At 35.4% G+C, this 13,776-nt stretch overlaps 2 protein-coding genes across 2 annotated transcripts; both read left to right on the forward strand.

Moving 5' to 3' along the window:
* Positions 1 to 6,995: 6,995 nt before the first annotated feature.
* Positions 6,996 to 9,660, forward strand: LOC139857485 (uncharacterized). Its single transcript, XM_071846258.1, has 2 exons — positions 6,996 to 7,887; positions 8,227 to 9,660. Exons 1-2 carry the CDS (start codon positions 7,018 to 7,020, stop codon positions 9,358 to 9,360), a joined length of 2,004 nt encoding a protein of 667 aa, XP_071702359.1. The 5' UTR covers positions 6,996 to 7,017; the 3' UTR covers positions 9,361 to 9,660.
* Positions 9,661 to 10,714: 1,054 nt separating this feature from the next.
* LOC139857965 (uncharacterized) lies at positions 10,715 to 13,376 on the forward strand. Its single transcript, XM_071846813.1, has 2 exons — positions 10,715 to 13,055; positions 13,138 to 13,376. The coding sequence occupies exon 1, from the start codon at positions 10,834 to 10,836 to the stop codon at positions 13,021 to 13,023; it is 2,190 nt and encodes a 729-aa protein (XP_071702914.1). The 5' UTR covers positions 10,715 to 10,833; the 3' UTR covers positions 13,024 to 13,055; positions 13,138 to 13,376.
* The last annotated feature ends 400 nt before the right edge of the window (positions 13,377 to 13,776 follow it).

Here is a 13,776-nt window from a genome sequence, read left to right on the forward strand (position 1 = left end):
TTTCTTTTACCTTTTTAAATTCAGTTGGGGTAATTTCTATAACATCATCGGAATTCTCGTCGGAATCCGATTCATCGGAGAAATGGGAATCCTCCCAATATTTTGCTTCCTTGGCGGAAACACCATTGACCATAATTAACCTTGGTCGGTTGGTTGAGGATTTTCTTTTACTTAACTGTTTTATTATTTCCCCCACCGGTTCTATTTCTTCTTCCGGTTCCTCCTCTTCCGGTTCTGATTCTTCTTCCGGTTCCGACTCTTCTTCCGGTTCCTCTTCGGGAACTTGTGAATCAGTCCACGAATCATTCCAATTTACATTTGACTCTTCATTATTATTAGGTGAGTCAATGGGACTTGTTCTAGAGGTAGACATCTATCACATAATATCAAACGCATTAAGAGATTAATATATCACATAATATTCACATGTTAAAAATATATAGTTTCCAACAAAATTTGTTAAGCAATCATTTTTCAAGTAAACACGGTCGAAGTCCAGACTCACTAATGCATCCTAACAAACTCGATAAGACACACTAATGCAAAATTCCGGTTCTCTAAGACCAACGCTCGGATACCAACTGAAATGTCCCGTTCTTATTGATTAAAAACGTTCCATATTAATTGATTTCGTTGCGAGGTTTTGACCTCTATATGAGACGTTTTTCAAAGACTGCATTCATTTTTAAAACAAACCATAACCTTTATTTCATAAATAAAGGTTTAAAAAGCTTTACGTAGATTATCAAATAATGATAATCTAAAATATCCTGTTTACACACGACCATTACATAATGGTTTACAATACAAATATGTTACATCGAAATCAGTTTCTTGAATGCAGTTTTTACACAATATCATACAAACATGGACTCCAAATCTTGTCCTTATTTTAGTATGCAACAGCGGAAGCTCTTAATATTCACCTGAGAATAAACATGCTTTAAACGTCAACAAAAATGTTGGTGAGTTATAGGTTTAACCTATATATATCAAATCGTAACAATAGTCCACAAGATTTCATATTTCAATACACATCCCATACATAGAGATAAAAATCATTCATATGGTGAACACCTGGTAACCGACATTAACAAGATGCATATATAAGAATATCCCCATCATTCCGGGACACCCTTCGGATATGATATAAATTTCGAAGTACTAAAGCATCCGGTACTTTGGATGGGGTTTGTTAGGCCCAATAGATCTATCTTTAGGATTCGTGTCAATTAGGGTGTCTGTTCCCTAATTCTTAGATTACCAGACTTAATAAAAAGGGGCATATTCGATTTCGATAATTCAACCATAGAATGTAGTTTCACGTACTTGTGTCTATTTTGTAAATCATTTATAAAACCTGCATGTATTCTCATCCCAAAAATATTAGATTTTAAAAGTGGGACTATAACTCACTTTCACAGATTTTTACTTCGTCGGAAAGTAAGACTTGGCCACTGGTTGATTCACGAACCTATAACAATATATACATATATATCAAAGTATGTTTAAAATATATTTACAACACTTTTAATATATTTTGATGTTTTAAGTTTATTAAGTCAGCTGTCCTCGTTAGTAACCTACAACTAGTTGTCCACAGTTAGATGTACAGAAATAAATCGATAAATATTATCTTGAATCAATCCACGACCCAGTGTATACGTATCTCAGTATTGATCACAACTCAAACTATATATATTTTGGAATCAACCTCAACCCTGTATAGCTAACTCCAACATTCACATATAGAGTGTCTATGGTTGTTCCGAAATATATATAGATGTGTCGACATGATAGGTCGAAACATTGTATACGTGTCTATGGTATCTCAAGATTACATAATATACAATACAAGTTGATTAAGTTATGGTTGGAATAGATTTGTTACCAATTTTCACGTAGCTAAAATGAGAAAAATTATCCAATCTTGTTTTACCCATAACTTCTTCATTTTAAATCCGTTTTGAGTGAATCAAATTGCTATGGTTTCATATTGAACTCTATTTTATGAATCTAAACAGAAAAAGTATAGGTTTATAGTCGGAAAAATAAGTTACAAGTCTTTTTTGTAAAGGTAGTCATTTCAGTCGAAAGAACGACGTCTAGATGACCATTTTAGAAAACATACTTCCACTTTGAGTTTAACCATAATTTTTGGATATAGTTTCATGTTCATAATAAAAATCATTTTCTCAGAATAACAACTTTTAAATCAAAGTTTATCATAGTTTTTAATTAACTAACCCAAAACAGCCCGCGGTGTTACTACGGCGGCGTAAATCTGGTTTTATGGTGTTTTTTGTGTTTCCAGGTTTTAAATCATTAAGTTAGCATATCATATAGATATAGAACATGTGTGTAGTTAATTTTAAAAGTCAAGTTAGAAGGATTAACTTTTGTTTGCGAACAAGTTTAGAATTAACTAAACTATGTTCTAGTGATTACGAGTTTAAACCTTCGAATAAGATAGTTTTATATATATGAATCGAATGATGTTATGAACATCATTACTACCTCAAGTTTAGTAGGTAAACCTACTGGAAGTGACAAGAAATGATCTAGCTTCAAAGGATCTTGGATGGCTTGAAAGTTCTTGAAGTAGGATCATGACACAAAAACAAGTTCAAGTAAGATTTTTACTCGAATTAAGATAGTTTATAGTTATAGAAATTGAATCAAAGTTTGAATATGAATATTACTTTGAATAAGAAAGATAACCTACTGTATATAACAAAGGTTTCTTGATCTTAGATGATTACTTGGAATGGATTAGAAAGCTTGGAAGTAAATTAGTAAACTTGAAGGGATTTTTGAAGTGTTCTTGAAGTGTTCTTCCTATGATGATTATAGCTTGATTCTTGAAGTGATTTTTGATGAAGATGATGATTAAATACTGGAAAAATACGTTCATAATAGTGTGGGTGTGTTGAGAGAGAATTAGAAAGAGAATTGGAAGTGAAATGGAGTGAATGATGAGTGGTAATTGGTGAGTGGGGTTAAAAGGAGTTCTAGTTAGTTGACTAGCTCATGGTAGAAGTTAAAATTGATTAGTCATACATGAAATAATCAAGAGTGGAATCCCATGCTAGTTCCTATTGGTATATACTCATAGTAAGTACGTTTTGAAGCTGTGTATAATACGGGTAAGAATACGACTAGAATTCTTGATGAAAGAAAAGAATGGAAAAGTAACTGTAACCATTTTCGTTAAGTATGAGTGTTTTGATATATGTCTTGAAGTCTTCCAAAAGTATTTTAATACATCTAAATACACTACATGTATATACATTTTAACTGAGTCGTTAAGTCATCGTTAGTCGTTACATGTAAGTGTTGTTTTGAAACCTTTAAGTTAACGATCTCAATTGATGTTGTTAACCCATTGTTTATTATATCTAATGAGATGTTAAATTGTTATATTATCATGATATTAAGATATATAATATATCTTAGTATGATGTATATACAGTTAAATGTCGTTACAACGATAATCGTTACATATATGTCTCGTTTCGAAATCATTAAGTTAGTAGTCTTATTTTTACATATGTATTTCATTGTTAATACACTTAATAATATATTTAATTATCATTTAACATAATTAACCAAGTGTATCAATATCTTAATATGATTCATATGTACCTAGTAAGACGTTGTTATAACGATAATCGTTATATATATCGTTTTCGAGTTTCTTAAATTAATAGTCTCATTTTTATGTATATAACTCATTGTTAAAATACCTAATGAGATACATACTTAAAATAAAATCATATTAACTATATATATAACCATATATATGTCATCGTATAGCTTTTACAAGTTTTAACGTTCTTGAATCATCGGTCAACTTGGGTGGTCAATTGTCTATATGAAACCTATTTCAATTAATCAAGTCTTAACAAGGTTGATTGCTTAACATGTTGGAAACATTTAATCATGTAAATATCAATCTCAATTAATATATATAAACATGGAAAAGTTCGGGTCACTACAGCAAATAAGTCCTTGCGTCTGAGTTAGGGACGCAAGTACAACATGTGCCTAAATTACAATCAAGACGCAAGGACGCAAGATGGTACTTGCGTCTGATTTAACGTCAGGCGCAAGGACGCAAGGAAAACCTTGCGCCATCAAAACAGGCAAGACGCAAGGTCGCAAAACAACCTTGCGCCTAGTTTACCTGATGTCCCTGGTGTTCCTGTTCTTTCAAACGTTTTTCATGATCATCAAGCTTCTTTTTACAATCAGCCAACTCCTTTTCTTGATCATCCACCCTCTTAGTCAACATATTAACCATACGCAATAATTCCTGCAAATTGTTGCCTTTTTGTGTTGGATGAGGGTCCGAGGTCTGCTCTGACTCCTCCTGCAATAATTCCTTCAAACTGCCACCCAACTCCTCTTCAACTTGATTATCATCTTGTGTATTTTCCTCATCTTCAACAACATCTCCTTGAAAGTAAGAGGAACTCGGGATCCACCATTGACAACCTCTCTCTGTCTTAGATGGGTGCAGGGAACGAAAAGGTCTTTTTCTCTTCGGACAATCATCCTTAAATGAACTTATATTAGTAAAAACAAAAGGACGCAAGGACGCAAAAGTCATTTTGCGTCTAGACGCAAGAACGCAAAGAGCATCTTGCGAGTAGACGCAAGGACGCAAGAGTAAACTTGCGACACACGCAAGGACGCAAGTATGATTCTTGCGCCTGTAACAAGTATAACCCAGGGATCACACGCAAGGACGCAAGGACATCCTTGCGACATACGCAAGGACGCAAGGTGTATCTTGCGTCCTCTTGCGACACACAAAACTGCTCTGTTAAAACAGAAACTGCTGTATATACACTATATAAAAAGCTCTTGGAGATATTAACTAACCATTATATGTAGAAGTTTTAGGTAGTCAGACACTGTAAAGGTTTCAGCAGATGAACGCTTCCAAAATAATGCTCTTGGTACTCCATCCTTATCAGTTTTGGTTGCAAAACTCTTAATGGTACGACGGTATGCCTCGAGGATCCAAATCTTTAATTCCCACATAAAACCAGCCAAAGTGTAAGCCTTTCCACCCCCACTCTCTAATTGGCTTTCTCGAACCTCAAAACCTTCGCTCACCGCTGAGTAAGTAGCATCCCAAATACGAGACCCCCATGGGTACGCGTTCACCTTATTGAAATCGTCAACCAACCATAGAAACTGTTTACTAACTACATGTTGCCCCTGCTTCCCCATAAACGCTCTCTCTACGATCAAAATTATAGCTAGTCGAACAATATCATCGTCACTAACCTTGGGAACCTTTACATCACCTTGTTTTTTGATAAGGATGTTTTGTATATCACTAACCAAAATGTTGCTGGCATCGGGACGCTCTGGAAAACAACGCCGTCTAATGGGTGCAGTCTTAGATTCATAATTTCGAGGGATGTAATGTGCCATGTCCGTCCGGCTACCAAACATAAAGCCGGTGACTAAACAAAATTCACGCCGACCAAATCTAATCATAAAATTAGGAGAAAAATGAAACCATATATCTTATTGCTCTTCAGGGTACTTACTAGCATCTAATTTTGCTGAACGCTCACATTTCCGTTGGAGCATGGCATGTACTAGGACAGGATCATTACCCGTGTATGAAAGATCTAACCAGGGACCAAAGCATGTACTTCTAAATAATTTTTCTTGTCTCTCAGTCAACATTTTCTTGACCTGAGGAATCACGGTCAACATATTCTTCATGGTCAATTTACCTTCCACATAGCCCTGTAAAAGTCAGAAGAACATCAGAAGAAAATCACATAGACGCAAGCACGCAAGACAGAGATTGCGTACAAGGCCGCAAGGACCCAAGGACGCAAGGTTAACCTTGCGTAACCGATGTGCAAGACGCAAGGTTAACCTTGCGTAACATATGATCAAGACGCAAGGACGCAAGGATTACCTTGTGTGCACATGCAAAGGTAACCTTATGGCAAACGTAAGGTCGCAAATATCACCTTGCGTACATTGTAAGGCATACGCAAGGACGCAAGGATTGTCTTGCGTCTACATAGCAACAGAGTTACACAACTTGAATCTAGCAAAAATTTCCGGGTATCGTACGCAATCTCAATAATATACAATCAAAAACACAAAATACAAACAAATTTCGTTGACACATTTTTTCGAACAGTTTGCGTGCAAAGAGTGCAAAAACTTTGTTTTAGCACATAAATCTAAGAACTATGAAGTAGATCGAATAATATAACATAGATCTAAGAAATCTAACCTGTTCTTGAGACATAGTGAACGATGATGGTGATTCGATGATGTTGGTGGCGTAGAAGCTCGCTTGTACTCGGGAAGATCGAAGATAGAAGGATGAAGAAGATCTAGTAACGATGAAGATGTGAGGAGGATGACGTGAGGATGATGATGAAGATTTTGCGAGTGATTTGCGAGTGTTTGGAGAATGTAAGAAAGCTTGATAACGATCTTGCGAATGACGAGCGAAAGGGCACCAGAGAGGAGTTTGCGTATGTGTGTGGGAACAGTGAACGCAAACTGATCATTTAACTAGTTCTTTTACTGAAACACGCAAGGTCGCAACGTCGCAAGGTCGCAAAGACGCAAGGTCGCAAGGACGCAAGGTGTCTTGCGCCTTGCGAGGGCAAATTGTCAAACTTTTTTTTTTAGGGCTGTCAGTCAACAAGCTTAAAAAAAAGGGCATTTTGGTGATAATCCCGTTAAAAAATCTAAGTAATTTTTTTCACTTGTGGGACTCCACTCCACAAAGATATTATCAACAATGAACCAAATATATGGACACCGTCAATTTAGATCATTTCAACCACTTATTATATTAAAAAAACATATTTCATTGACTTTAGTCTTACAAATACAAGTCAACGTTTTAAGTCTTTGTGAAGAAAAATACCAATCCTACCCTCAGCATAAACTTGCACCATATTCCACACAATACTTTATCACATATCATTATCATTATCTTCTTCCCCATAAGAAACAAACATGATAATAATGGGTTCCAATGAAACAGATGCGTATCTCCAACTTGTAAACCAACTCAAGTCATATAGTAACATTCCAGAAAATTTGACATCTTCCTTAGGGAATTACAATTCGTCCATAAACGTGTTAAGTCAGCAAGACAGGTTCAGCAAGCCTATGCCATGGATTGGGCTGTATGTCGCCACAGCATCTATGTTATGCATCCTGGCAATGGTGGCAGATTTAATACATGGTGTGCGAAATGGAAAACTGTGGTTTCCAAACAAATATTTCACTCTGAATGCTGCTTCTCTCACTGTAATAGCTGTCGCAATGAAGTTACCTGTGGATCTAAGTAGTATAATGCCAGGTGTTGTGGACCAGAATGTAAAGCTTATAAGTTTGGTCTTTATGAGCACCATGATGGCTAACTTACTGCCATCTCTAGCAACCATGGACAACAAATCACTTGTGTCAAATATGATTGGTCTGGGTATTCTGGTAATTACTGTGGTTGTGAATGTATGCATTCAGATTGGAACGCGCCTTCTACGTATTGATCAACGATCTATTGTTGGTTTTATAAAAAATCCATTAAAGGCAAACAAAACCGGCATTGATATTATTATCTTTGCATATGGTTATGTGGGTACGTTACTATTGTTACTTATGATACAGACATGTTCAGCTTTGGCGATTGTAACATTTAAACTGATATTAGAATGGAAGTACAAAAAAGTTCATGAATCAATTTTAAATTTAATAGACCAACAACAAGGAACATTGGATGTTCAGAAGCTAAAGCAACATGTCGGTAAATATTGGACCATCGCAGAAACAGGTAGCCCCCAATTCATGGCAGCTTGCTTACCTACAAGCTCTGCTTCTGGGGTATTGTGTTTTTCTAATACTGTCCTAATTATCACTCTTATGCTTAAAACAAAAAAACATATATGGGACTACAAATCGGATTATAAGTGGTCAATGGTAGTGATTGAAATTGTACAACTTATAGGTGTCATATTAGGCACTATTGCCCCATTTTGTAGATCTCTTACGGGTATAAGCTTTAAGTCCACAAATTTTTTTCAGAATCTTATCAGAGTAGAGAGGTACTGGACTAAAACGTTACACGATTTGAAGCAGAGTGGCACTGCATACCCTTTCCATCACAAGATTGTCATTCACAAATTGAAAATTCTCTTTCTTGACTTTTGTATTGTATTTCAGATGGGGGTTGTGATAACGTGCAAGATTCTAGCATGTTGGTCAGCTATCTTAGTGGTTTGTGTCTCACATGTTTTACGTTGTTTGAACTGGAAAAATGAACCTCGGATGAATGAAAATGAAGATCTTAGAGATTATGTTTTGCAACTTCATGATGATACGGAGCTTGCTGAGATAACACTCAAACGAATAGACCAATCACTAAAACACTTTATTCAAAAGGTTGAAAAGAAACGGCCCAACTATCTAACAAAGCTTATAATGGAATCTAGAGGTTTTCAAGGAGTTGGAAAGTATGATAACAACCACCATCATATTCCGAGTTTACTGACAACAACAACAACAGAAGAACATCCCAGTTCCTGGAGTTTACCGCTGGTTACCCTGACAGCCATCGCCGTTTCTCTTCCTAACATCCAAAAAGAAACGGTGGACAGGTTGCTAAGAGGTGTGAGTGAAGGTCTCGCATATGTTGCACTTGTAGAAGAATGCCTTAATAATGCCTCGGATGACCACGCAAATATCCAAAACTACATGGTGGAGAGATTGCTAAGAGGTGTGAATGAAGGTCTCGCATATGTTGTACTTAATTCCAAGGACGACAACAACAGAAATATCAAAGATATCAAAAAAGCTGCTAGAAGTTTATGGCTGGAAGTTGTGAACGGCCACAAGTGGTTAGGATATAAGTTGCAAAAACTTGCTCCTAAACGGGATTCAACATCACAAATTCTTCAGAGGTTCAAGGATACAGCTAAAAAGGAGGTCGAAACTACAACTGATATCTGCAAATCTATTTCTGCCAAATCAATGTATCGTATCTCCGAAACGATCTTAAGTTCGTATAACAATGGCAGAGACAACACTAGCCATGAGGAACTATTTAAGCAATTATCATCAATGATCTCTGACATACTTGCAGCTTGTCTCACCAACTTACCCCAAGTCATAGTAATGAAATGTCACACAAGTGAAATCGAGAAAAGGGAAGCCAGTGTCCGTGCTGCAGCCCAACTTCTTTACGAGACTACAGAGATAATCACTATCTTACAAGGTCGCGCACTTCCAGAATCATTGGATCAAGATGACTTACCATTCATTGACAAGTGGCGTGCAAGTTTAAATCACATTCCATGAAAATGTCTTCTCTGTTAGAGTAATCGGTTATGTCATGTTATGTTAAATGGGCATGGTTAAAACTTACAAGTTTGGTTAAAAGTTTAGATTAATAATAAGTAATAATCTTAAGTACTGTTAGTATAAGTCTAGTTTTAATTGGTGTTTTGTGTTAGTTATGTTTAATTGGCTAGTGGGTTTGTGGTATTAAGTTAGTTTCTATTCTATAATAACAGATAGACTATTTATAGTTGTTTGTATATATTTAGCTTTGAATTCGTATTTTTGGATTAAATCGAATAAGTGCAGTAGGTGTACTGTTTGAGTTCAGAAATTAATCAAATAAGCACGTCCAGTTATATTTTATATGATATCTATATCATTTGCTTTCATCAATCAATTCGTTAATTGCATTTTCCTAGATGCTTCGATGATTTTTCCTATAAGACATAAGGGGGTGATTTCACACACCAATTTTTGATCCGTACACATTTTTTATCATAAAATTTATAATTATGCTCATAGGTTAATCTATCTAGTTGAAGTTACATTATTTTAAGGTAGGTAAGGGTATAATAATAAGTTAGTGTGTATGGACTAAAATATAGTGTGTATGGACTAAAATAGAGTGTAACGATAACCTCTCATTGGATAATAGTGTTTTCTAGAATAGATGTTACGGGACCAACCGCACTAATGGATATACAATTGAAATCGTTCGAATGGATCTCCTCTCGAGTCAAAGATAAGAAGGAATGGCTTGATTGGATTTCTAATCCATTAACTTACTGTATCTAGTTAGTTGTATTTGTTGCATTCTTTGCAACTTTAGTTTTAGCTGTACTCCCAAAATGTTTGTAATGGTCCAGCTTTAAACCTCCTGTATTCCCGGACTAGGCGTTTGCTTAGTTTTCGAGTTTAATAATAATTTGCTTTTCGGGGAAAAATATATATATATATATATATATATATATATATATATATATATATATATATATATATATATAATAGTGTTTTCGGCTCCCTTAGCTAATATTACTTTCTAGGAAATTGCAAGGATGGAAGGTAAAACAGCGAAACTGATCAGTATTTTCATTAAACTTGTGGGACTCCATAGAAGATTTTATCAATAATCAACCAAATACATGGAGACCGTCAATTAGATCATTACAACCACTTGTTACAAAAAAAAAAAAAAAAAAAAAAAAAAAAAAAAAAAAAATTAAAATTAAAATAAATAAATAAAATAAAAAAATAAAATAAAATAAGAAATCAAGTTTCATGGACTTTCAGTCTTCTTTCTTCCACAGATCCTTTAAATTCCTTCTATATATTTGGTCACCAAGGTCAATCCTTGTTTACGTTCAACAAATACAAGTCACATTTATTTGAAGAAAAATACCAATCCTACCTTCAGCATTAATTTACACCATATTCCACTCTCACATTTATTTATCCAAAATCACTAATTCCTTCCCAAAGAGAAACATAATAATGGGTTCCAATCAAACAGATGCGTATCTCCAGCTTGTAAACCAACTCAAGTCATACAGTAACATTCCAGAAAATTTGACATCTTCCTTGGAGAATTACAATTGGTCCATAAACCTGTTAAGTCAGCAAGACAGGTTCAACAAACCTATGCCGTGGATTGGGCTGTTTGTCGCGTCAGCATCTGTGTTATGCATCCTGGCAATGGTGGCAGATTTAGTACATGGTGTACGAAACCGAAAACTGTGGTTTCCAAACAAATATTTTACTCTGAATGCTGCTTCTCTCACTCTAATAGCTGTCGCAATGAAGCTGCCCATGGATATAAGTAATGTAATGCCAGGGGTTGTGGACCAGAACATTAAGTATGGAAGTATGGCGTTTATGTGCACCATGATGGCTAACTTATTGCCATCTCTAGCAACCATGGACAACAAATCACTTGTTTCAAATATCATCGGTCTGGGTGTTCTTGTAATTACCTTGGTTGTGAATGTTTGCATTCAGATGGGCACGGGCCTTCTTCCTAAACGACACCAGAAACTTCCACCAGCAAGTTTTTTTGTCATTTATTTACTAAAGTTGTTCATGATACATACATGTTCAGCTTTAGCAATTCTAGAATCTAAACAAATACTAGAATCGAAATACAAACACGTTTATAATTCAAGTTTAATGGACCAACGAAGAGAAACATTAAATGTTGAGAAGCTAAAGCAGCATGTCCGTAACTGTTGGACCATGCCAGAAACTGGTAGCCCCCACTTCATGGCAGCTTGCTCTCCTACAAGCTCTGCTTCTGGGGTAACATGTTTGATTATTATTTTCTCAACGTTTAATTATATGAGAGATTTAATATATCATCTACGCGATAACAAGTCGGATTATAAGTGGTCAATGGTAGTGATTCTCATAGTACAACTCTTTGGTGTCTTATTAGGCTCAATTGCCCCATTATGTAGATGTTTAACACCGTTAAGCTTTAAATTGTCCGCATTTTCGAATCATATCTTATACTTCGGAGTAGAGAACTACTGGATCAAAACATTATATGATTTGAAACAGAGTAGTACTCTGTACCCATTCCATACCCGCAAATACAAGATTGTCGTTCAGAATTTGAAAATACTGATTCTTAAAATTTGTATACTAATTCAGAAGTCTGTTGTGATATGGTGTAAGTTTTGTGCACTTTTTCCGGTTATCTTAGTGGTTTGCATCTCATTTTGTTTACCATGTTTGGAGCGGATAATGCCCAAGCATAGTGTGTCAGATATTTATACTATAGATGAGCCTAATCAGGTGGAAGAAATTGAAGATCGTACCAAATATGTTTTGCGACTTCAACCTGATATGGAGTTTGCTGAGACAACACTAAAACGAATATCCCAATCCCTAAACCGCTTTATTCAAAAGGTTCAAAAGAAACAGCCCAACAATCTAAAAATGCTTATAAACGAATCTAGCGGTTTTGGAGGAGTTGGAAACTATGATAACCATCATATTCCGAGTTTACTGACAACAGAATATCGCAGTTCCTGGAGTTTATCGTTGGTAACCCTGACAACCATCGCCATTTCTATTCCTTACATCCAAAAAAACAAGGTGGACAGGTTGCTAAGAGGTGTCAGTGAAGGTCTTGCATATGTTGCACTGGTGGAAGAAAACCTTAATGCCACAGATGACTACGTAAGTATCAAAAAAGCGGCTAGAACTTTATGGTGGCAAGTTGTGCAAGACCACAACAGGTTAGGATATAACTTGGCATCACCTTGTTCAACAACACAAGTTCTCCATCTGTGGAAGAATACAGCTATAAGGGAGGTCAAAAGTACAGATACTTACACGTCTATTTCTGCCAATTCAATGTATCGTATCACCGAAACGATCATACATTCGTACAACACTAACATAGACCACACTAGCCATGAGGATCTATTTGCACGAATATCATCAATGATCTCTGACATACTGGCGGCTTGTCTCACCAACTTACCCCAAGTCATAGTAATGAAATGTCACACAAATGCAATCGAGAAAAGGGAGGTGAGTGTTCGTGCTGCAGCCCAACTTCTTGGTGAGATTACAGAGATAATCACTATCTTACAACGTCGCACACTTCCAGAATCAGTGGATCAAGATGACTTGCCATTCATTGACAAGTGGCGTGCAAGTTTAAATCACATTCCCTGAAAACGTACGTCTTCTCTTTTTAGAGTAATGGAGTAAGTTTGTGAACACATGTCTTATTTTTGTTCTATCTTTATATACTGTAAATACTTTTAACAGTTTCGCATGGAACTGCAGAATCAAGATACATATAAGGACATCATATATGATCATGGCGCGCTGGGAATGCTCTACTCAAGCTAGTCAAGAATGAACATTAAGTACATGATTTGTGTTTCTATTTCTCTTTACTTTCAGTATATTGTTAAATATTATATGTTTCTCATATGTTATAGCTTTAGTCTTGCTTTGTATCATAGCTAAATGTGTTCTTACCCCGTTGGTAAGGTCGTTTGAATATGTTTGTTTAGTTTGGTTAGGACTTGTGTTTGATTTCTTTTGTATTGATTTCTACTTTTTGATTTTCCAATCCTTTATTCATGTTATTACATTTTTTCTCAAAAAATATAAACACAATGTAGAATTATCTTTGTTTTTTGATGTTTATGTTATAATAATATTGTTAAATTGTTAATTGTTGTGAAGTAGTAGTCAACCAATATACAGACTAAAATCATTTACTCTCACCTACTAATATACTCCCTCCGTCCTAATTTTAATAGTCCCCAAATAAAAACTTCCACTAACTCTATTCTACACCAATAAAATATCTTTCTCCACTACAACTTCTTTTAATTAATTGAAATACAAAGTAAACTATTAATTTGAGACATTCCAAAATAAAAATTGGACTTATTGAATTGACGGAGGGATTAC

This window comes from Rutidosis leptorrhynchoides, chromosome 7, assembly GCF_046630445.1.
Source record: "Rutidosis leptorrhynchoides isolate AG116_Rl617_1_P2 chromosome 7, CSIRO_AGI_Rlap_v1, whole genome shotgun sequence".
In the NCBI taxonomy this organism is placed as follows: Eukaryota; Viridiplantae; Streptophyta; class Magnoliopsida; order Asterales; family Asteraceae; genus Rutidosis; species Rutidosis leptorrhynchoides.